The sequence below is a fragment of the Eucyclogobius newberryi genome, unplaced genomic scaffold (genome assembly GCF_026437365.1).
Source record: "Eucyclogobius newberryi isolate DKJ021-1_F unplaced genomic scaffold, fEucNew1.0.hap1 SCAF_1, whole genome shotgun sequence".
NCBI classification, from domain to species: domain Eukaryota; kingdom Metazoa; phylum Chordata; class Actinopteri; order Gobiiformes; family Gobiidae; genus Eucyclogobius; species Eucyclogobius newberryi.
Window position 1 is genome coordinate 37,183,853 of NW_027315723.1, and position 24,439 is coordinate 37,208,291.

The window sequence follows — 24,439 nt, forward strand, 5'->3', positions numbered from 1 at the left end:
TCTGGTCATCTTGAGCTCAAACAGAACCGTACAATCAGATGATTTTTTATTATAACAAAGGAGCTCATTGGTCCGCTATTTAGGATAAAATGATGGGGGGAGGGAAATTGCTGCAAAGATTTAACTTCCCAACATGTCAACACTCTGCACAGCTGCTTATAATAAAAATCTGAGGCCAAGACACTTCTTTATTCTTAGCGCACGGGGGAGTTCTGGTCCACATCTGGTTTGGAGTTGGGTGTTACTTGTGTAGGAAGCTCTGAATACTTCATAAATGGGTCTCTTGTATGTAATTGTACTTGATTTTTGTGTGCCCTAGGGCGCAGTGTTCCTTGAAGGTATCACGGTGAAAGGCGTCACTCAAATCACGGCGCAGCCAAAACTGGGCCAGATCCAGCGCGTGTGTCAGGAGATGGCCGAATGGGAAAAGTAAGATGCAGTGCATGATGGAAACAAACTGTGCACCTGTGGGTGTTCACTATTGTACTGCTGAGTGACTCATTAGTCTTCCTTCTTAGACAGCCGATCGAGTCAGGGATATATATTTGCTCTATATCTAGACAAAAACGCACGCACTTGCAGTTTTTTTTAATGAAACTCTATGGCGTCAGCGATACTCTGCTCCGTTGTCTTGTCAACGCAGAGCAACAGTCGATGCAGCTATTTTCACTACCTGCTGCTTCCCACAGGTCTCCCTTATTAGGCTTCTAGAATCCAGCTATAGATTTTTGGTTCCTTGGATTTATGGGTAACTCCGGCTGAAGAACCGCAAATAAATCATATTTTATTTTTCAACTAAGTTTGACTATACAGCAAAAACAGTTGTGTTCATTGAATTTAATTTTCTTGGTCGAGAGTTAATTGTAAGCAAATCTTAATGTTACACACAGTTTTTTTATCATTGACAAATGCCAAGCCCCTGTTTTCCTAAAGGTCAGGATGTGTTGTTTGCACATACATATTTATTTTCTGATGCTTTGCTGAGACTACGGTTTGAAGATAACTTGGGGTGGGATAAGAGGGGTTTAAATCTAATGAACTGTCATGTAGGTTTCTAGAAATGCAGTTGAAGAAAGTGTTTTTAGTCAGAAAATTACAAACGTTGAGAGAACCATATATAGGGGATAATGATTTATAAACGCTGGTATATGCTCTAATATGATAATTACTTAATTACAAGGAGGTATGCACATAGGAAGATATAATGACTTTATAGATGAAGGTCATCGGTGAATGATTTAAATGAGCATTGTAAATGTGACTATTCAATAAGCAAAAAAGCATTGCTATTTTACAAGCTGAATGAAAGAAACAAAATGAATATGTGTCTATGTCTACCTTTCCGTTTTCCTTAGTTGTCCAGTTAAAACATGTTTTAGAGCATGGCTAAAATGTTTCAGCACTTTTGCTATTAACTCTAACAAATTCATTTTCTTTTCTTGTAGGTCTGGTTTCCCCGGAGCGCAGCCCGTGTCCATGGACCGACAGAACCTGCGCTTTCTGGAGCAGAGCCCGTACAAAGTGAGCTGGAAAGCAGATGGCACACGGTTAGTTCGCCTGTCCACCACCGCCACTAAATCACCACTTGTCTCCATGCAGGAAACTTGCTTCTTCTTATGTCCGTCAGCACCAATTAGTTTGCCTTCCCACATTAGGTTGAAGTTGTTAGTAGGGGATTTGTGCTTCCTAGGAGTTAATTCATTATACTTTGTGGCTTATGCTTGCGGTTTTACAAGCGAATAAAAGCGTGGCCTTTGCTACTCATTAGCTTTTAATTACAACATCTTTATTCAGCTAATCAACCTGGACCGGTCAGTGTAGCTTGGGGTGAGTCGGAAAGTGACTTTGCATAATGTGCTACTGGCTACCGCCCAGCTTAGCGCCTCTAGAGTAACAAACACCAAAAGCCTCATCATTTTTCCTGTCACAATTATTCATTAATTTGTTATTTTCTCTGACTTTGGGGAGTTTTGTCGTCAAATGCCAGAAGTGTTAAAGAGGAAAGTGTTTTTTAGTATTCGTGTGGTCTGTCAGTATTTCACTCTTGCCAGCAGATATGTGAAGTGTGCTGGTGAATAATTTATGACCACAGTTGATTTTTGAGGATTTTTTCCACTTCTGCTCTGCAAGATTCCACGTTTATATGAAACAAAAATTAAAGATGGGCCAATCACTGATCCCATTATTCAAATGATAGTTTTTTTCATGAAAACAAAGCTCTCAATACCAACTCCTTCCGACACATTCCTCAAACTTGCCATAGCTGTTGTCATCGGCAAATAATATTTCCATTCAGTTAGACTTGAAATAGCTTGCTCTTTTCTTGGCCTTTCTCTTGTTAGTGCATGTCTTTCCGGTAGCCTCTCGAGACGCCTATAGAGTGGAAATACCTCACACTGAGAGGGATGCACTGCAATGGGCCATGAGTCATCAGTCCATCTATTGTGGGATGTATTTATGCTTTGTGTTGTGCGTTGTGGAAAATGGGAGAGGCAGAACCAAAGATATTTGCAGATAAAGTGGAATCAGTGATAAAGACTTGATGTGCCTTTGAGAGCGATCAGTAAATGTATTCACTTGGAATTTTCATTCTGTGCTTTTAAATTAAATATTTGAATAGAGGGTTCAAGATCTGCTGCAATTCAGTGTTATATAAAAATACAGATTGGAGGAAGCTAATACCTTTTGTAAGTGTTCTGGTTATTGCACATCATAATGTATGGTTTTATTTGCTTGGGGTCATAACAGGTATTTAGGTGCAGTGGCATATCATTTGAATGCACATATTACATGAAGAGGCTATCTTTTTTTAAGCTTATATTTTGATGTTATGATCGTATCAAATATGGATATAGTTTTATTTATGTAGTTTATATGATTGTAGCAATTACATTGGACAAACCAGATTCATTGTTTCAACAGCAAAATTTAAATTTTTTGGGAGGTTTTTCAATTAATTACGAACACATTATAACAGATGTTTGCTAAAGATGTTCAGGTCAGTCTGCTGTGAGAAGAGTTCCACTGGCTGCATCCATTGAAAAAACTGCACTGTCCAAAACTGAACTTTGGCCTCCACTTTGCTTCCACTCCCACACATAACGCTCAGTGCGTAGGGCATTAAGAGCTCCGAGGCGCACCAACCTGACCAGGCAGTTTAGACTGGATGAAAACTATCTCTAGGACTCGAGTGACATTGCTGCTCTCTCTCCAAATTGAGTTAGAAAATGTGCAGGGACAGATGCAATCCACAGTTCAAACAGATGCAGACAGATCAGGGCCACAGCTGGGAGCGGCTCTACATACGTATTCTTCGACCCACAAGGAGCAAAACGTCATTGGGTAATGAAAATCGGCCTCATATTCATTTATAAACAGTGAAAAGTTGTGTGATGGTCCAGCTGGTGCGGCAAACTGCGGAGCTGACACAGCCGTGTGCACAAAGCCTAAGTGGCTCAACTTCTTCTTACAAATGTCTAAATCATGTTTTCATAAATGCAACAGAGAGTTTCATTAGTTTGAAGCGTGCAGTGTTTCTAGAGCCTAGAGGCGGCTGTGAGGCTGCAGTGACAGGTTGAATCAGAATACCACTCAAGAATGGAAAATTATCGGAAGTGTAATTAGCAGCAACTAAGTTTTTGTAAACATAGTCCTCTTTATACTGTGTAAGCAATATTTTAATGTAGCAACACCAAAAGCTATTTTTGCACATTTTAAAATTTAAAGAGGGGTTAGTACCCTGCTATGGAATATTAATTGTAACACATAACATGTATTGATCAGTTGTTGGTTTGAAAATTCTCTCTCTCTTTGCTGCACGGTGATCGAGTGGGTAAAGCAACAAGCTTTTGTTGAAGAAGCAGTCCTTGGTAAAATATACAAACATGGCATGTCACCAAAACCAACTCGGTTGCCTCAACCCTGGAAGCCTGAAAATAGGTGTCTTCTTGGCATCATGATATGCATCCTGAAACATGTTTTTTTGTACCTCCGTCTGGACAACTGATGGAACTTAGCTCACGGCTACAATCCAACGTGTTTACAGCATGTGTATCCTGTATGTTCATTAATATGCACTATCCCACCAAAATAAACAACAATAATAATAATTAGAGCGGACAGTGTTGCGCGAAATGGGGTTGAGAGCATGAAGAACATTTAGCAAATTGTCAAAGCCGGGAATCAATCTCATGACGCTGAGGCACTATACTCGGAAACATTTAAAAAAGAAGCTCAAAAGAAAAGAAGCGTAACTCAGTGATCTGCCTGTTTACATCTGCTGCTGAGTGTTCTTTGGGAGGAGGGCTGAGCAGCACTTGCCTGGGATCCAGAATTCACACTTCTTCAATTCTTTCCGAAGAGTGTGTCTGCTCACCCCACTCATACTCGTGCGTCAAACTCAAAACGTACTGTGCAATCAGATGCGTTTATTTCCATGACGCATGTGAAACAGAAGATTAACAGTGTTTAATGCTTCATCCATTTATTTAGAAGACATCTGCAATGTTTTTCAGTCCATTTGATATTTTTGCCTTGCTTTTTTTCTCCTAAAGCAGCAATGTTTGTTTTGATACTGACAGATCCTGCTTGTCTCTGATTGTCTAATCCACCGCTCAATCACGTTGGCTTGTACTAATAACCAAAAAGAGGGTGCAAATAGTGCCCAGAAGAGGTGGCAAAATTGGTCAAAATTGCATGAATTACAAATAAATAAATTTCAGGCATGTTTTTGATTAGGAAATAACATTATAAAAAGGTAGAACAAGGTTTAAGAATTTTATTTTGGATAATACTATTCCTTAATTATGAACAATGGCTGGTAGCTCTTGGGGATTTGATATCACTTCACACCTATTGGATTAATTTAAAATCTGTTCTCGCTCTAACTCCCTGTGCTTAAGACTAATCAAGAGGGCCTTATTTATCCTGTCTAATTATAATTCAAGGTGGACTTGCCCTCCTGTGAATTTGTGTCCTTGTTTCTATTTTCTGCCATTGTTCATATAAATCACCTGCTTAATAAAGCTGGGATTCTACTTCATAGGTCACTGTCTTGGTTGTAGTACTCCAGTCAGTGTGGACCTCGCTAAAGAATTGGCTTTGGGCAGGGCAATTAAAAATGTCAATAAGCTAGCCTTATTCCATTGTAATGACTATTTACACTGTAATCAGTTTGCTTGTCTTATTTTAAATTAAGTAGCTATATTTAATGCTTTGTACAATCTTTATTTATTTGTTCTTTGCGCTTAAGCTGCAAAGATCGTTTGAACAGGTTATTAGCAAAGTATCAAACTTTATGACCAAGGGACACTAACGAGATAGTGTTGATAATCATAACTACACTTTTTTGTAATCTATTATAGCGATAATTGAAATGTCAATAATGATATTTGCATTGATGTGTTTGCACAAATTAGAGCATTACACAATTCTCATTTTGTTAACCTACTTAAGTTTTCTTGACTTATACATGTTTGGATCCACCAATTTATTGTCCTCTCTGAAGCTATTTCTTTTCTATATTCATAATAATAATACTGGGTTTGTACCTGTGTATTTTTTTCATAGCGCTCATGTTCCCCTGATGCTGCGACTTTGTCTATAACGCAGTAGAGGGCTTTGGAGAATTAGCTCTTGCAGACCTCAGGATACTATTTGTTGTGTTGTGATGGGGTTGCAGCTGTATTCCCGGCTCGCTACATGTTGGAATCACAAAAAAAGACAATTATTTCTTTTGTAAACAGTTTGTTGTTGTTCACAAAGTGTTCACAATGGTTGCCATTGTCACACAGGCACACAGCGAACAAGCAAGATACCATCTGATGTTTGAATGAAACCACAGCAGGTGTGGAAACACATTTTGGTATAAAAGCACACCACATTGCACCAGACAACCAGCTGGAATTTAGCTCCTACCTACTATACTACAGCTTCTTCTATGATAGAAAAGGTTAGTTATAGTAAACAATTGCCTGACCAGCCAAGACCACATGCTTTGACATTACTTTTCAAAGGCAATTTAGTCTGAGAATTAAATCCTGTCTCCCTGATTCCCAAAGGACGTGATGGACTGGTGAGTTTTCCAATGAGAGAAATGTATGGTCTGTTTGCGTCTAAACAAACATGGCAGCTTACGCAGATCACAGGAAACAAACATTGTATTTGTATTTATTTATTTCAAACCTGCCTATGACAAAGTTTAGCTTTCGTGTTTTAGAAATCCATTCCCCACACAAATCCAGAATTTAGAGACAGCGCAGATTTCCGCAGTCAACAAGCAAATCACTCTATAAATTTGAGCTAAACGAAGTTATACATTTTGTTCTGAACGCTACACAAATTTGAGAGAAGATGTCTTCAGAGACACGTGCGTTGTTGACTCACCACCAAGTAAAAAAAATATTGTCTTTGAGTGATAAAATATGTAAAACTATCTTTAATATGCGAGTGGCATATCAGAAGGATAGATGGGACTCGAGCTTGTGTCAGTCAGATTTACTGATTGCAGTCATGCTGTCTGATCCCAATTTATCTGGCACTGTTTGCACAGCACCCGGTCTTCTTTAAAGAGGTCCCACTCTTTGCCTGTGGCGTTTTTAGTATTTAAAAGTGAATTATTATGAATGTTTATCTGTTCCTACAAATGGTTTATATTTTTGATACATTGACCATTGAATTGCACATGACTCATGTAACGCCGTATTCCATTAAAGGTATATTTTTGTTTTGTTTTTTGCAGGTATTTAATTTTGTTCTTCCATTTAAACTATTAAACTAACAAACAACTAGCAATTGCAAATGTATTTTTGACCAAAACTCGCAACATACTTTTGATTCCAGTTTTGCTGAGTGTCTATCCCAACTCGTCACCCCAAGTTCAGGGCATACAGTCCTGTCAAATAAAAAGGTAAGAGAATGATGTTAATTGTAAGGAAACTGAATCCTCCACTGGTCCCAAATCTACTCTGCGAGCCTGTTTTGCTGCAGGCTAATTTGCCAAGAAGAGTGGACAGTGCAGGCCACTGGGGATGATTCCTGGAACAAGAGCCTGCAGTTAGAAAGGGTCAATAATGTGCCACCACACCTGACAGTCCAACTTTAACTGCCACAGAAACCTGTCAGCGAGTTAAATACTAGCTTGCCATCTCCACTAAAAGTGTACCCAGACGTCCCTGTGGCAATATCTTTACAACAAGTAGAGCTTTCTGTTCTTTGCCAGAGAGGTGCAAACAGCCTTTTTAATCATCTTGTAGTGGAATCTGCTGAGAGAGAAGTGAAGAGAGAGGTCACTAATATATTTGTTACTATTAAAAGAAACATCCCCACCTGCATTTAAAAGAACAGGACGATCACATGCACCTGAAGCACGGGCAATACAAAGCGAAGTGAGTTGCAAGCTTTTTTCTCAAATGAAGTTGAGCTGCAGGCACAGGTGTCTTTATTTTTCCCCACATTTTGGCTTGATAATATGAATAATGCACTATTTTCTTGGCTTTTCTCTTTGCTAGGTTTTAAGATGGTTGTCCTCAATGTTTTATGGGGGATAATAGTTCATCTGGTTCGACCATGACCTGTAGCTGTCTGAAAGGTTCTACTTGTATGCTCTTTATATCCTTGATTTTGTGAAAAAGTCACCATGTTTCTCTTTTCTTTTGTTGCCTAAATTAGTATTCCCTTTTGGTTGTTGAGAAAAGCCCTCCTGTTGACGTAGCACTATTAATGGGCAAAGCAGTAGGATTACATGTGCGGCGTCCCTGGTGCGCAACGGCTGTCAGTCATGCTGTGGGACGGGACCAGTGGAGCGGCACGTGCCTCATTAGGGCTAAAGTGCTCCCAGGACAGGGCGGGATAAGGCTTGGATCTGAGCCACTCCCCAGCAGTGAAGAGCAGGGGTAGACCGGGACTAACCCACATTAGTTTGACTGAAGGAGCTTTGTATATTTGCTTTGTGTTAACATAACTTCTGACTGACAGAAGGATGAAGCAGAGGACCACTGAGGGTGTGTAGCACTAATGGTTTCCTCCTGCTTTCTTGAGAATATACTTGACAGTGTTAGCCGCAGCTATCTGGCCAATTAGACAGCAGGAGAAGCTCTCCTGCTCTATACAGGGCTTGTTGTGTCTGCTCTGGTTGTCAGATCTTCTCTGTAGTGTCAATGGCCTGGCTGCTAGATCTTCTCGCACACAGGGCTCTTCACATGTACAATATCATCTCATTGTGTGGAGCTATCCGCTTCATTTTCTTCATCATTATTTTTCTTTTGATTCTTTTGGTTATCCCATACTATTGCTATAAATCTTAACCTTACCTACTCATTATACTCTTAAATTCCCCCCCTTAGGGGACATGACACTTTAATTTATACAATGCATGTTCATTGTAATTCCACCTACATATTGTTTTAATCAAAAGTTAACAAAGCACAAAGGGGTACTCTGCTGCTCCAAGTATGACCCCAATCTCACAACACAAGCTACACATTCTCCTCTTTGGTAGCTGTTACATGGGCTGCTGAAAAGGGAATTTGCTTTGCAACTACAATTGATAATGTAATTTTCTTTTTATAAAAAAATACTTACTTACTTAAATCAAAATAGGAGAAAACCAGCATGCATTACATTATTATTGTTATTTATTGTCAGTGACAGCAGAGTTTCGTTAATATCTAAGATGTTATCAATAATACGCTGTGGACACTGTACCTGTACCTGAAAGGGCTTGACACTGGTCACCACAGTTTCCTTTAAGACTGCAACACTGACTTCACTTGTAAGTCTCTGAAGCAGCACTTGTGTTCTTCTTTTAATGGTTTGAATAGGGATAAGAGACCATAGAAAATAAATGCCCCATAGGCACCAGAAATATGGAACTGTATCACAAAATTAAAATAGGTATATATGTGATTACCAGTAATAAGAATCATCTACCTTCACAATGTCGGAAGCCGTTGCTTCGGGCATCAACAATAACAGTGAACCTAAAGATGAATATCAACCCAACACAGATCACAAATAAGAATAATAACGGTGACAAAGCTAAAGCTGTGTCCATCTTCAGTTCTACACCAGAACTAATATCAAAATATATTCTCAATCGACCCATAGAATTTTTTTGCACCCATAAATTGTGATCTAACAGTGATATTACATTTAGGACATTTCTTTAAAGGTACGGCACAATGTAACTTGAATTTTCCACAGTATGGCATTACACTTAACTCCATAGACAAGCAGTCTAGAATGCATGTAAGTACATGGTATTTCTGAGCAATAAAAACACCAGTAATTGAACAAATACAAGGAAGTAGGCTAAGCAATAAAAGCTGGAGTGTAACTGTGGTCCCCCCGGCTTCACTTCCACGTCTGAAGATGTTGTTGAGTGCTAGGTTGTGTTGAGTGCTAGGAACAAGATTTTTTTCTTTTTCCTCCTTTCACAATTTTAGTCAGGTATACCACCTGTAAATGTTAGATTGAATAAATGCAAACTCAAAGCCATAACCAGTTTAAAAAACACTACTATAATATACTCTCATCACCTGGTAAAGCATTCCACCCTTCTTTGGCAGCTTGTCAGACCAACTGGTTTTATGACTTCTTTATTACACCTAATCCCATACGCTCCATCTAGTGCTTCAACCACAGCAGGTAGAAGAAGCTCTTCCAACTTTCGCTGTCTCACCATAACATTAGGAGGAATATGCTTAATAATTAGCCTGCTCCCCACAATGGCATTGATTAAGATACTTAACCTTTGAATGTCGGCATTGGCATCATCACCAATTGGTATTTTGCGTTCAAAGCTTAATTGGATCATAGCTAACTTGTAATGAAAAGTGTACATTGCTAATTTGCATTTATTTCTAAATTATGTTAGCTCTTGTACAGAAAGCAGAGTTATAGAAGTGTATTTTTTTATAAGAAATTAATTGTGGAACATTCCAGGCAAACCAATAAGAAGACAATGTGGCAGACTCTCCATTAGATAAATGACACAGTGCACCTTTAACATAAATAATGTTGCAATACTTTTTGACACCCCAATAATAGTTGTTGGCAGTATTTATTCAACGCATAAATATAGTCTGTTCACATGTATATTTATTTTTTTGTTTAAGTGTAGTAATCCGAACACCGTTTTAAAAAGAAGTTTTGATTTTCATCCAAAAGTCATTCTCCCTCTGCGGACCTGGTTTGTGTCGAAAGTTGAAACGTTTCATTCATATCTTTCTCAATAAATGGCTTTTCATGACAGGGGCCTCTCACTTCATTGGCCTGTTCATAATTGGCCTGAATACTTTACAATTATTGATTCACTGAAAGTAAGAGACTGGTATGCAGCAGGTGGCAGGATAATAAACGGAGCATATTTGGTAAATAGTCTTTAAGTGTCTCCAGAAATGCGTTTGTGAGAGGAGGTTCCTCTGTGCCTCACTCTGAGAGCTCATGACTGCAATCACACCTGCCCCTCCATCACCTGCTGCACCTGCCCAGTGCAGTCATCTATAAACAGGGACTAAATAGTTCAATTAAATTTATTTTTGAAAATCCCAACAGCAGTTGCCTCGAAGGGCGACACTGAAATAGAAAAGCAGATGTTCCCAGCATACCTAAGGACAGGTCCTTAGACCCTCCTTCTCAGCAAGGAAAAACCTCAAAAAAGCATGTGAGGAAAAGTATAAACCTCTGGGGTAATCACAGTGACAAAGAGACCCTACTCCCATGGGGAGACAGGCTTCAGACGTTCATTTACAGATGATAAGAGAGTTGAGTCTGGAATAGAGCTTGTTCCTCCAGACAGTTGAGATCATCCTGGTCTACAGGTCGGAGTCGTGAGATTGGTCATCTGAGGGAAGTGGAAGAAAGAGAAAAACATGTGAACAGCAATGAACAGGTGAACTAAAATACTAAAGATTGTTGATAGGGAAAGTAGTCAGAAGCAGAGGATAGGGCTCCAGCTGCCATACTTCCCCCATAGTTGCTCCCAGGGCAGCGTGACTGAAACTGTAGGTTTTTATTTCTAACTGGTCTGACCAAAAGCGATTTCTTTGCCCTTGTTTTAAATGAAGACACTGTTAGGGGAGACCTGGACACACTAAAAAACTGAATAGTGTCCCCTCATGGTAATGTAATGACATTATATTGTTATTTTCCTAATTGTGTGTTGTAAAATGATAAGTCAATGCTTGCTTTAGACATGTACAATATTTTCCGTATTATAAATCGCAAAATCCGGAAAATAAAGTTGAAACATAGTTTTAGCCGGGGTGAATTTATTTGTGATATTATTCATTCATCACACTGGCAACCACATTTCACATGAGGGCGCTCTAGGGCACTCCAGGCTCTAAGTGACGTAGAAGAAGAATCTGCACTTCCTCCACCTCCGGAGTTTGCTGCGTTGTTTAGAAGTGACACAGAGGAAGAAGAATTCAATGGATTTAGTGATTTGGGGTAATACTGAAGTTGTTGGCATGTTCTTTATGCTATAGCCAGCTGAATGACTGTTAATATGTTACGTTCACATACCAGACACTTATGACAGTTCATTGTCTGTGCGTCATGTAGCTGAAGATGTTACGTTAGCATACGTACACCTATTCACAGGTGTTCTTTAATCTGTTATTATTTTAAATTGCATTTCAAGATGAAATGTCTGTTCTTGGTCTTGGATTTTATCAAATACATTTCCCCAAAAAATGCAACTTGTATTCCATAAGTCACACTGGAGTATAAGCAAGACAAGTCACTTTTATAAGTAAATTGGAGACAAAATATAACACCAGGTTTTTATTTCATTTTTTGTTTTGTACATTAAGTGAGTACAACATATAACAATATAAAACATGCATTTTGTCTTCCTCATGCTATATATGGTTAGTTTTATATACAGTATTTAGTGTTTCTCTTGGTTGTTATTATTGTTGTTGCTGCATTTAGGTGTGTCTCGAGTTCAGAGCCAACTACAAAGGATCAATGCCTCTGTCTGTGCCTGTCTGACTTTGTGTCTCCTCAGAAAAAACAGTCACTCATTAGTCACCACAAACTTAGGGCGCATTATATTACTTGTAAATGTACAGGTTGAAGGTACACTTTTAGTCTCATGAATAATTTATCTTAATATTCCATATCAAGTAAATAAGTTCTCACAGGTAAGTGTGTTGGTCCTCATGGTTCACTGACCGGCTGCACCATTTGATGAAATGGAACTAGAGCTAGATTAAACTAAACACTTAAATGTTTATCCTCGTGCTTTGGAGCTCGGGCTATTTTGACAGTTTTTCAAAAGTCTTGCAGTCATTGCTCTCAACTTTTCATTTCCCCTAAGGTGTTTTAGTCCCTGGGTAGAAAAAGCAATTTTCCGCTTGAACGTGGGTTTGGTTTTCACAGAAGCCTGGACTAAGTAACATGCACAGGGACACACTGTAATGAGACACCCTCCAGGATAGTGCAGGGTGCTGGCTCCAAAACATTTGTTTCCATTTTGCGCGACACAAATTGAAATGGCCAGTTGCCCTTGGATATGGCCTCATTGGTGTGAGACCATGGTCCAGTGTGTGTCTTGAGTTACCAGGACAAACAGCAGTGTCCCCAGAGAAGAGTGGATGAAAGAATTGGAGGGCCAATTCATCCAAGTTCAGATTAATTCTTTTTAAATATTTATTTGGGGATCTCTAAAATATTTTTTTATTACTATATTACTACTCTAATGCCTATTTCTTAACTAGGCCCATTTATTCTGATAACGTTAACTGACATCAGCATTTCTACAGCAACAATTCTCTCTTTCTTAAACTTGTATTGCAATATTTTTTTATCATCTTTGTATAGTTTTTATTTGTATCATGTTTTTTTCAATCCAATGCTTTGACAAGACAGTATAGCGCAAAAAGTTAGTGAAGATTGAGGCATACCCATTGGCCATGCATTGTAGATTGATGCAGGGCCGGCCCAAGCCTTCAGGGGGCCCTAAGCGAAAACATATTTGGGGGCCCCTCACCACGTCATCAGAATCAGTTTTATTGCCATTGTCAGTAAACAATTCACATATGAGAACTTTCTTCAACGCAATGTTTGCCAGTTAGTTTATTCTCAACACCTCACAAGCTCAAATATTGATAGCTTAAATCCCACAATGCAACTTGGTATTCCGCTGACATCACCTCTACTCCCGGTACAAATAACACACTTCCCAGATACGTTTTTGGGCGTATTTGTGGGCGTTAAAGGTCTACAGCCACATTAGCAGTTTAAATTAATGAACAGGGGGGTCTGGGGGAGATTTTCAGACCTTTTTTGGGTCTTCTGGTGCATTTTAATGTGGTCCAGCCGGCTAAAATAAAAGTAAAAAGTTGAGGTTGTAATGCTATAAAATGATGATGTGATGAATCTGTGCCAGGAGAAAATGACTAAAGCCAGTTATTAATACATTATGGTACTTAATTACTCAATACAATAATGGCTATGAAAAATAATTATGATCAAATTGATTCATTTTAACTGAAAATGTAAAATTAATAGTTATCCTTACTAATTTATCTTTTACTGCTCCCAACTGTTCCTTCTTGCTAAAGTGACAAAACAAGTTATATTAAATTAAACAAATGGCATAAGCATTGCTTGATAACACTCATAAAGCTACACAGTGCAAACATGTTATTCCCAGAGAATGAACAGAACGAGAAGTGAAGGTCCAAACCTAGCTATTGTGAAGAGACTGCGTTTCTGCAACTTTGCCACTTTTGTATAAAAATATATAGTATTATTCTATAACAGACGTAATTATAATATGTCTGGTTATTTTTCACTATCAATTTATTATAATTTATGACAAATAGTCTAATGATGCTTTTTAAATAAATTTAAATGTTTTATTGCTCTATTAAAAGTTAATTACAATATAAATGTTTGTTCTGATCAGAACATCACACACTGGACTCCTGCATGAAACAATGCAGCGATGTGATTGGCTGATGGACCTTACGTGCATAAACCTTTACGTTCCTCTCATTCCACGTTAAGAAGTAAAACAGACATCACGAGTCACGATTGATCTCACACATGGTGATGTGAGAGAGAGGGACGCAAACTCAAACCCGCTCATCTCTAACTGAGGCTGCACAGGGGCCCGGGACAGGGGCCCGGGACAGGGCCCGCACACTGTTCACTCCAAAGTTTCACGTCAGAGGTTCTGGACGAGACGGCGCTCGTCCGGACCGGATCTCCGCCTCTTAGTGACCCGGGGCATAGACGCCCCTCACCGGCCTCACCAGCAGCTGACACTACGGGGCTGGTGTAAATGTGAAGCTTATTATCTTTCATTCAGACATATTATGCACGGTGCAGAGCTCTCGTCGCCTCCAGCCTGATCGAACTAATGTGACAGAATCGTGTTGTTTCAAACAGCAGCATTAACCGTCTCTTTGTAAGAGAAGTTCAATACCTGGAGAGTGTTGCTGAGTTTGCAGTTTCTTTACATCGTCAAGAAGTTTCTTCTTTCGTTTTTCGGCATCGGGGGGATATATTCCTCTGGACATGAGGACCACGCAGGGACCACGTTGTGTTGTGTTTATGTTTTGCTCTCGAGCTCCTCGCGCACAATGAAGTTGACCAATCAGCGCAGGTTTGGTGTCTTGGTTGCCAGATTGTCATTACAAATAAACGCGGTTTGTGCGTTATGTTACAGTTGTGTGCGCTGCCGCGCCAGCAGCACTACTACACTAGTGGCGCACGCTGCGCTTGCACTTCGCATACGACGGGTTGCCAGATTGGGGGCCCTATTAACGCCTCGGGGCCCTACGCGGCTGCTTAGTTCGCTTATAGGCTGGGCCGGCCCTGGATTGATGTAGACATTAAAATAAACATTGCACATTACTTGTTATTGCACTTTATATGTATTGTCCAGGTCAAACATTCATTAGCATCAATATTGTCTTTCTTCTGTTTTCCGGGCTCTACATATCCTCAATGTTTATTCCCTACTCCAAACTTTTACAAGACATATATTGTGTTCTTGTACCAAACTGCTGTTTTCACCTACTAAGCCAAGGATTATAGGCGCTCAGCAAATTACCTTGCCCTGGTATGTATGCAATTTGAAGATAGAGTAATCTCCTTCCTGTTTGCGCTGGGACAAGGCCGCTAAGGGAGGTTGTAATGGAAAATACAATTGGTTTGTAGAGTATGCCTATTTGCATGCTTCCAGATATGAGGCCTGGTTGGCAAAATCATTCAAATTCTCTAAGAGGCATGACTTCAATATTTCAGACAATATAAAATTCAAACAACGTAGCCATTTTAGCAGCGACTAGTCACATTTTGTGCTTTGCGCTTGGTCTTGTAATTACACAATCTCTGCTGATAACTGGCGGAGCACAACTAGATTAAAGGAAAAGTTGTCGCTTTGGTAAAACATTGAAATTCTGAGCTTGTTTACTTCTTTTCACAGCCTATTAAAGCATGGTGTTTTGTTCCGTTTGAATTGAAAGGCATAATTTGTCCACTCTTGTAGAGTTTGAGTCCGCTAACATTTGTATTTTCTTTGATGTAGTTTAAAATCTTTTGTTTGGAGTTTTCCTTCTACTATAACTCTTTTACTGAAGGTTTATTTAGGCTTGTGACTGGACAAATATTACACTGTGAACAATTGTGCCTGAATTCCTATTTTATCACAATATTGTCATGTTTAAAAGTAAACGTTTTATGGAAGTTTGATACGTTTTTGGAAAACGTTATGGCATTGCTCTCTTAAAGGTTGAATGGACAATTTTTTTGCCCCAAATCTGAGTCTCATTTCCTCGTGGCATGGACAGTCGATTAGTCCTGCCACTTATCAATCATAAAACGCACCTACCGCTCACCTGCAGCCGCGTGCGGCTCGTCCCCACGAGCAGCACGTTTCCGCGTGTCTAAGCGCATTGATCTATCATAATATAGTTCCCTGAGTGTACGGGACAAAATGAAGACGGAGAAAGACTGTTCAAGCTGACTCAGAAGAAGACGGAAATCTACGGGAGACGAGAGATGCGATCCGTCGCGCTAATAAACAAACGCACGTGTGTGTTGGACCGCACGGGGGAGTGCACATGCATTGACACCATCAAGCCCAGTTAACCAGGCTCTTCCTGATGTGTATCATAATAAATTGATATGTACACCTGGACTTCCTCTTATTAGAGCCTGCTCTGCCCTCACAGGTACATGATGCTCATCAACGGAAAGAACCAAGTGTTCATGGTCGACAGAGACAACAGCATCTTCCACATAGACAACTTAGAGTTTCCCTTCCGCAAAGATCCTCGGGTTCACCTGTCAAACACACTGCTGGATGGGGTAAGTTGAGCTTCTTCCTCTATTTAAATGTTCTGATCTGATCTTTTGACTGCATGTTTTACTGAATGGTCAAATATGATTTTCTTAAAGTTATCTACATTTGAACTGTAATGAACTTTGTTATTTTTAGTGACACTAATGCTATTATGGTAGCAACAATTAATATATTCAAATTTATTTTGTTAATTAGAACATTAACTAGCCCTTATTGCTGTCTAAGTTAACATTCATTAATGGATTTAATCTTGGAAAACAATGCATTCATCATGAATTGAATCTCTTTAATGAAACACACAATGGGCAGTGGTAGAGTGCTCGTCTTCCGATCCAAAGGTCGGCGGTTCGACTCCCCGTGTGTGAGTCCTTGATGTAAAGCGCTTTGAGTTGACCTTGACGGTAGAAAAGCGCTATATAAACATTTACCATTACCATACCCTGAAAATAAAGCTTCTGTGTGAGCTCTAAAACAAGAACAGAATTCACATAGAATTGTAGATATAATATAGATTTATAGACAGATATAGAAAGTTGCAACATAAAACAATGATAAAACAAAACAATTTAAATCAGCTATAGGATAAAAATTAAAATAAGCTCAATATGTACACAAAATGTACAGTATGGACTTAACCCGACTTAACCCGACTCGCCCCTGCGAACAACTGGCGTGTGATTGTGAAAAGCGCTATATATCTATCCATCCATCTACACAACGTACACAAAACCTGTACCGATACCAGTTTTAGTATCGATTAGTATCTATGTATTGATTTTTGACGACATTTTTTGTTGCACAAAAGCCTATTGTTTGGTCATGTGCATTTACTGAAACATGTAGCCAGTAGGGTTGTGTTCAAAATATAAATACAGTGATATATCGTCACTGACTCCGTATTGATACGCGTATCGATAAAAATGTCACAGTTTCGTTTTTTTTTTTTTTATATATTTTTGTGGCCCGTAGGCTTTAAACAAGGTGGAATAGTACTTTTGATCTGCTGTTTGTGCTGCTCCTCTCGGCCGAGGTGAGAAGGAGCTGTGGACCTGATCAGAAGCTGATCTGTGCAGAAGATGCTGCTGCAGCATGTTCAGACCAGGCCAATTGTTTGGCAAGATACATGCAATACTTTATTAGAATGTGTTCCTTATATTTCTATTCGGATCAGTTGGTTGGATATATGAAGTTATTAGAGCATAATGGGTTTATAAATAAGTGCTTTGTGGATAAACATAACATTTTCATACATTTTCTTATTCAGAGTAAAAACATTACTACCCATTTGGTCAATTTTTAAGACCCTTTTTTCAAAAATGTATCAGGATACATATCGTAAATATGAAATTGTATCGAAATATACAAGTATCGGGATACGTATCGTATCACGAGGGTCTTGGCAATACCCAGCCCTAGTAGAGACACTGAGTAAACTTTTGGGTAACCTTGACATTCTTTTTTAGAATGACTGTCACCACAGAAAAAAAAAGTCACATGCTCTAATATTTTATAGGAGCGCCTTTAGCTTTGATTACAGCATACTTTCACTGTGGCACAGTTATAGTAAGCTTCTGTAATATTAACTAACTAAACCAAATATTTATTTCCATTCCGTGTTGCATTATTTTTCACATGTTGATTTTGTATTGATGATGTGAGAGAGTGACCACTGCACAAAGCCTTCTCCAGCTCGTCCCAAACACTCTCACTGGGGTTCAGAGCTGTGGTAGCTTCTGCTTCTCCTTAGATGTTTTCTCTGCTTGATGCCAATGAGATGACCCTACTCAAACACATGACATATTTTCTATGACCACAGGATTTGTCTTTTCACATGGTTGTTTCAGAAATGAGAAGCCTCTCACTGCATCAGTTGCGTTTAAATACTGTGTTGCAGCAGTTATCCAGTTATCCAGGAGTAATGCAGTTATCCACTGCATTAGCTTAATTGAATCCAGGTTGCGATTCTTTTTTTGGACAGGTGGTGTAATTCAATTATTTTATTTTACTAATTTAAGAAAGTGTGTGGAACGCTTAGAAAGTGTGGTTATGATCTGATACATTGATTTAATTGATTGACAGCACTATTGTTAATATAATATATAAGTGAAAATAAAAATATTGCAACCAAAACAAATTATATTCATGTTTTTGTTTACCGACTTACTGTGTAACAAAAAAGGAAATACATAATTTAAGCATCAAATTATGTATTTCCTTTTTTGTTACACAGTACAACATATAAAAAAGGCCTACAATGTGGATGGCCAGTCATGACTTTGGACTTGCCTTATCTAATGTGCTCTCTTCTGTCCGTGCCCCATCTGTCAGAGCTGGCTTGTTCTCCCTTACATGCTGGAGAAATGGTACCAGTCAAATGCCATCCTTCTGCAGCTCTGCCTGTTGTGTGTATTGGCAGTGATGCCAGGAGACTTATAGCCTTGTAAAAACAAGCACAGGCGTTTATTGACATGTTGATGGGGTGTAGGTCACTGAGGGTCCCGCTGCAGGTGCGCAGATGAGTCACTCCCCGAACTCAAACGGCGCCCGGAAATTGCTTGCCATCTTGTAGTTGCAGTTGATTAGATTGTAGTCAGCCTCATTGCTTATGCCCCCTTCCCGGTGCTGGTGATGACGGATGAGTCTTTTGTTATTCTATTGTTCTCTTAGAATAGTTTTGACAGTGATGTGGGCCACAGAAGAAGGATGGGCTTCAGGATTTCTTTTATAATGTATATGTTTTTATAACATTTATTAGATGAGTAGGCAATACTATTTTTGCTGATCGACATTTTCAAAATGAATTATTTTGTGATTATAGTTTGTTAATTGTAAATTTAAAGGTTTTAAAGATAGTGGACGAGATGACTACCTTTGAAGCCTTTTATGGGCCACTCTTGGACAAATGAAAGACTACATCACTTTGTTTCTGTACATGTAATAATAAAGATACAGGTGTATCTTTATTATTTTACTATGTATTTACCTAATCTGGAGCTTTTTGTGCAATTTGTTTGAAAGATTTCAGCTTTGCCAGACCTACATCATTCAATTTTTCTCCTGACCTTTTCCAAAGGTTGGTACAAAGTATAAACTTTAAATAGGTGTTTTTGACTGCTGATGTGGTATATATGGGGTGAAGCCCTCTCAGAGAGACGAGACTCTTAATTGCAACCTATTAACATGACCTTTGAAGAATTGCTTTTGCGGATATTCTTTAAGACCATCTTTGTTTTGAGTGGTGTTTATTCATCTGTTGATGCTTCTGGCTCTTGGTTCAGAGAGTGGCTCTTTAGCAGTTTAATATGAGCCCCGAAGACGCCATGTTGAGAACCAGCTGTGTTGCCAGATATGTTTCATTTTCAGCCCAAAGGCGCACGCTCTTTGTCTCTGCGTGCTACTTTGGAGTACAATGCATAATGAGCTTCACATTGCAACGGTTCCCTGAGAAATGCAGACTGAATTCCTGGCGGCCTCCTTTGGTCCTCATAATATATTCATTTGCTGTTTCTGTCTCTGCAGTGGCTCGATGCATGCATAATGATACCGTTTCATTACCACCGCCCCTCCCTCTGGGCAAGTCGTGTCGGCTCTCCAGTGGCCCGACTTTGGCAACTCAAACATGGGTATTGCAAAAGACACACTATATTGTCCAATTATGGAAGCTAGCATAGAAGCAAAATTCATGCAAAGAAGCAGATGTTCACACTGGAGTTGATGACCAGGATGAATCCAATCCCTGTATACGTTCAGGGAAACAAATTAAACCTTTTTAGTAGGGCTGGGAAAATTTGCATTCCGGTAGTTAATGTAATTTATTATGTCATTTTTTTCACTTTAATTGTGTTAAAATGAATTGACTCCTCGGTTAATTTGCCCTCTCCTCCCTCCTATGTTTAAGTGAGCATGGCATTAGGATAGCGCAGCCGCGTGAATCAAAGTGTCCGTGTTGGTCTCTGCTCTGCTGTACAACCTCTTTGTGTGTGCGTAGACTAGTGTAGTGGGGACTTTTCACATACTCGAGGTCTGACATTTATACTCGCAACACTACATTTATATGGACTGAGAACTTGAACAAACAAATTAAATTCATCTTTGCCTCTAAACTTTTAGACCTTTAGACAGTTAGACCTGTGCCTAAATCCTTTTCAAAGATCTGAATAGATCAAATCAAATCAAATCAAATCAATTTATTTTTGTAAGGCCCAAAATCACAACAACAGTTGCCTCTGAGGGCCACAGGGAGAAATGAATCAACAATGTCTGTGGTGGCGATGGAGTCAGACAATGTCTGTGGTGGCGATGAAGTCAGACAATGTCTGTGGTGGCGAGGGACGATGTCCCAGGGTCCTCTGTCCTTAGACTCTCCTTCTCGGCCAGGAAAAACTACAAAAAAAACCTCTTTGGGAAAAAAGCGTAGAAACCTGGAGGAGTTCCAGTGAAGGAGAGATCCGACTCTCACAGACGGACAGACGGACACAAGGAGACTGGAGCTGGACCCACTCTTCAGGCAGAAGAGGGACCGTCTGAGTCGAGCTGGACCCACTCTTCAGGCAGATGAGGGACCGTCTGAGTCGAGCTGGACCCACTCTTCAGGCAGAAGAGGGACCGTCTGAGTCGAGCTGGACCCACTCTTCAGGCAGAAGAGGGACCGTCGGAGGCGAGCTGGACCCACTCTTCAGGCAGAAGAGGGACCGTCGGAGGCGAGCTGGACCCACTCTTCAGGCAGAAGAGGGACCGTCTGAGTCGAGCTGGACCCACTCTTCAGGCAGACGAGGGACCGTCGGAGGCGAGCTGGACCCACTCTTCAGGCAGATGAGGGACCGACTGAGGCGAACTGGAGCCACTCTTCAGGCAGATGAGGGACCGTCCACACAGGGCAGGGACCACTTCACCAGGGGAGGGGCATCTGGGTCCACAGGTCCTCAGGAGTGAGAGAAAGAAAAGAAGGCGGTGAACAGTTTGCAAGTGGAATCAAAAAATAAATATTGTTTGATAGCATAAGTAGTCAGAAGAAGAAGAGGATAGTGCTCAAGCTGTCATACTTCCCCCAGCACAGTTACTCCTAGGGCAGCGTAGCTGAAGCTGTGGGTTTATCTTTCTGTTCCTAACTACTCTGACCATAAGCGATTTCGAAGAGGAACGTTTTAAGCCTGGACTTAAATGAAGAGACTGTGTCAGCATATTTAACATGGGTCGGGAGCTGATTCCATAACACAGGAGCTTGGTAGCTAAACGCTCTACCTCCTACAGTACTTTTAGAGACTCTTGGCACCACCAGAAGGCCGGCATTCTGAGAGCGAAGAGCTCTGTTTGGATGATATGGTTCTATAGCATCTTTGAGGTAGGATGGGGCCATGTCATTTATGGCTTTGTAGGTCAGGAGTAGAATTTTAAATTTGATTCTAAACTGGACGGGGAGCCAGTGAAGAGACTTCAGCACTGGCGTAATGTGCTCTCTTCTTTTTGTTCCTGTTAGTAATCTTGCTGCTGCATTTTGAACCAGTTGAAAGCTTTTTATAGAGCTTTTAGGACACGCTGCAAGCAGGGAGTTACAGTAGTCTAATCTAGTCGTTACAAATGCATGGATAAGTTTTTCGGCATCACTTTTAGGCAGGATTCTTCTGATTTTGGCGATGTTGCGCAAATGGAAATAGGCTGTTTTACAAGCTTGATTTATATGAGCTTTAAATGAGAGCTCCTGGTCAAATAAGACTCCAAGGTTTCTTACAGTAGAACTGGAGGCTACACTGACATTGTCCAGTGTGACTATCTGCTCAGATAGAGCGTCTCGTAGATGCTTAGGGCCAAGCACAATGACCTCGGTTTTTTCAGGGTTAAGAAGCAGGTAGTTTAGTGTCATCCAGGTTTTTATCTCCTTCACACAAGTACTAAGTCTGTCTACTTGATCGCTCTGATCAGGTTTCATTGATAAATACAGCTGAGTGTCGTCTGCATAGCAGTGGAAGTTAATGTCATGCTTTCTGATAATGTTGCCTAATGGTAGCATATAAAGAGTAAACAGAATTGGACCGAGTACCGAACCCTGTGGCACACCGTAAATTACTTTAGAGCTTGGTGAGGAGCTCTGGTTTACATTAACAAATTGGAACCTATCAGATAGATAGGATTTAAACCAGCTGAGGGCTGTTCCTCCAACACCTACATCACATTCTAACCTCTGCAGTAGAATGTTGTGGTCGATGGTGTCAAACGCTGCGCTGAGGTCCAACAGAACCAGGATTGAGACCAGTCCATCGTCAGCGGCTAATAACAAATCATTTGTGACTTTAACTAGTGCAGTTTCAGTGCTGTGGTGGGCTCTGAACCCTGACTGGAAAACTTCAAATAAGTTATTGTCCTGCAGGTGGCGACAAAGCTGTTTTACTACAACTTTTTCAAGGATTTTAGAGACGAAGGGAAGATTTGAAATAGGTCTGTAGTTTACCAATAGGTCGGGATCTAGATTAGGCTTTTTCAGAAGAGGTTTAATGACTGCATGTTTGAAGGACTGTGGAACATAGCCACTTTCGAGTGAAGTATTTATTATATTAAGAATAGGGTCTATAATTAGGGGAAGAATGTCTTTGAGGAGTCTGCTTGGAATGGGGTCTAGGACACAAGTTGAGCTTTTAGAGGACATAATGGCTGAAGTTATCTCTGCTTGATCAACAGCTGTGAACCTTTCTAGGTTTACAGGTGGATTTATATGGGACGTTAGATTTACAGCTTGGGCTAGTTCAGGGCTAATAGCGGGGGTAATTTCATCTAATTTATCTCTGATTGTTTTTATTTTATTATTAAAAAATAGGAGGAAATCATCAGAGCTAAGTGTAGCTGGGATTGAGGGCTCTACTGCACTGTGACAGTTTGTTAGCCTAGCTACAGTGCTGAAAAGGAATTTAGTGTTACTTTTGTTGACTTCTATTAGATTTGAATAATATCTGGTTTGGGCCTTACGCAGAGCCTGCTTATAGGACAGCAGGCAACTTTTCCATGCTTTTAGGGATTCTTCGGTGTGAGAGCGACGAAATAATCCCTCTAACTTTCTAACCCTTTGTTTATGTGAACGCAGTTCTTGGTTGTACCATGGGGAGGCGCGCTTTGGCCTAATGACCTTCTGTTTTAACGGCGCGACAACGTCAAGAGCAGACTTCAGAGAATTCATGGTCAAGTCGACACATTGATCACTTAAACTGGGACTAAAACTGTTCTCAGCAGGATCACATGACATGTCACTGAATATTGGCTCTATTATTTCTTTGAATTTTGAGATAGATTTTTCAGATATTGTCCTTTTCATTATAACTTTATTTTGTGGGACTGGATGAATAGAGGCAAACAAGGGCTAAGTGACATTCAGAGACACCTTGTAATTTAGCTTAACCAATAAAATGTTATAGTTATAATTGCTAAAAATGTATTTATGTCTGTTGTGGTTTGCATAAAACTTACACTGGTGTAATGGGCCAAAGTCTAACCCATGTCTGGAATATACCCAGGGTTAAAGGGACCTAGGCTTGATTATACCCTGTATACTTTTAGATTTTTTTATTCTCTGTGTATATTCTGGTCCAGGCCAATTCCTACCGCTCAAGGCCAGTATATATACCCCCATGGTAAAATTTAGTTTCTGAGCCAAATTTTGTTTTATGAGTGCTCTCCTGGTAGAGCGGTCAGATTCTCTGGCCCACAGGATGGCTCTGCGATCGCTACCTCAGTGGAATACTGCCGTTGTGTCCTTGGGCACTTAATCCGACTTGCCCCCAGTGTCTGCGAACAACTGGTGTGTGATTGTTCTGGTTCCTTGATGTAAAGCCATTAGAGTGCTTTGACGGTAGAAAAGTGCTATATATCCATCCATCTATCCATCCATCAATCCATCTGCCCCCGCGACCCGGGGCCGGGTCGCGGGGGCAGCAATCTAAGCATGGACCCCCAGACTTCCCTCTCCCCAGACACTTCCTCCAACTCCCCCGGGGGGATCCCGAGGCATTCAAGGCCAGGACATAGTCCCTCCAGCATGTCCGGGGTCTCTTCCTGGTGGGATATGCCCGAAACACCTCCCTAGGGAGGTGCCCAGGAGGCACCCGGAACAGATGCCCGAGCCACCTCAGC

General features: G+C 40.3%; 1 protein-coding gene across 1 annotated transcript in view; it reads left to right on the forward strand.

The window, feature by feature from the left end:
• rngtt (RNA guanylyltransferase and 5'-phosphatase) overlaps positions 1 to 24,439 on the forward strand; it is a 131,539-nt gene that overhangs the window by 12,941 nt on the left and 94,159 nt on the right. Inside the window, exons 7-9 of the mRNA XM_072445413.1 lie at positions 320 to 429; positions 1,446 to 1,547; positions 16,194 to 16,329. Of these exons, the coding sequence (XP_072301514.1) occupies positions 320 to 429; positions 1,446 to 1,547; positions 16,194 to 16,329 (348 nt within the window). The remainder of the gene's footprint in view (positions 1 to 319; positions 430 to 1,445; positions 1,548 to 16,193; positions 16,330 to 24,439) is intronic.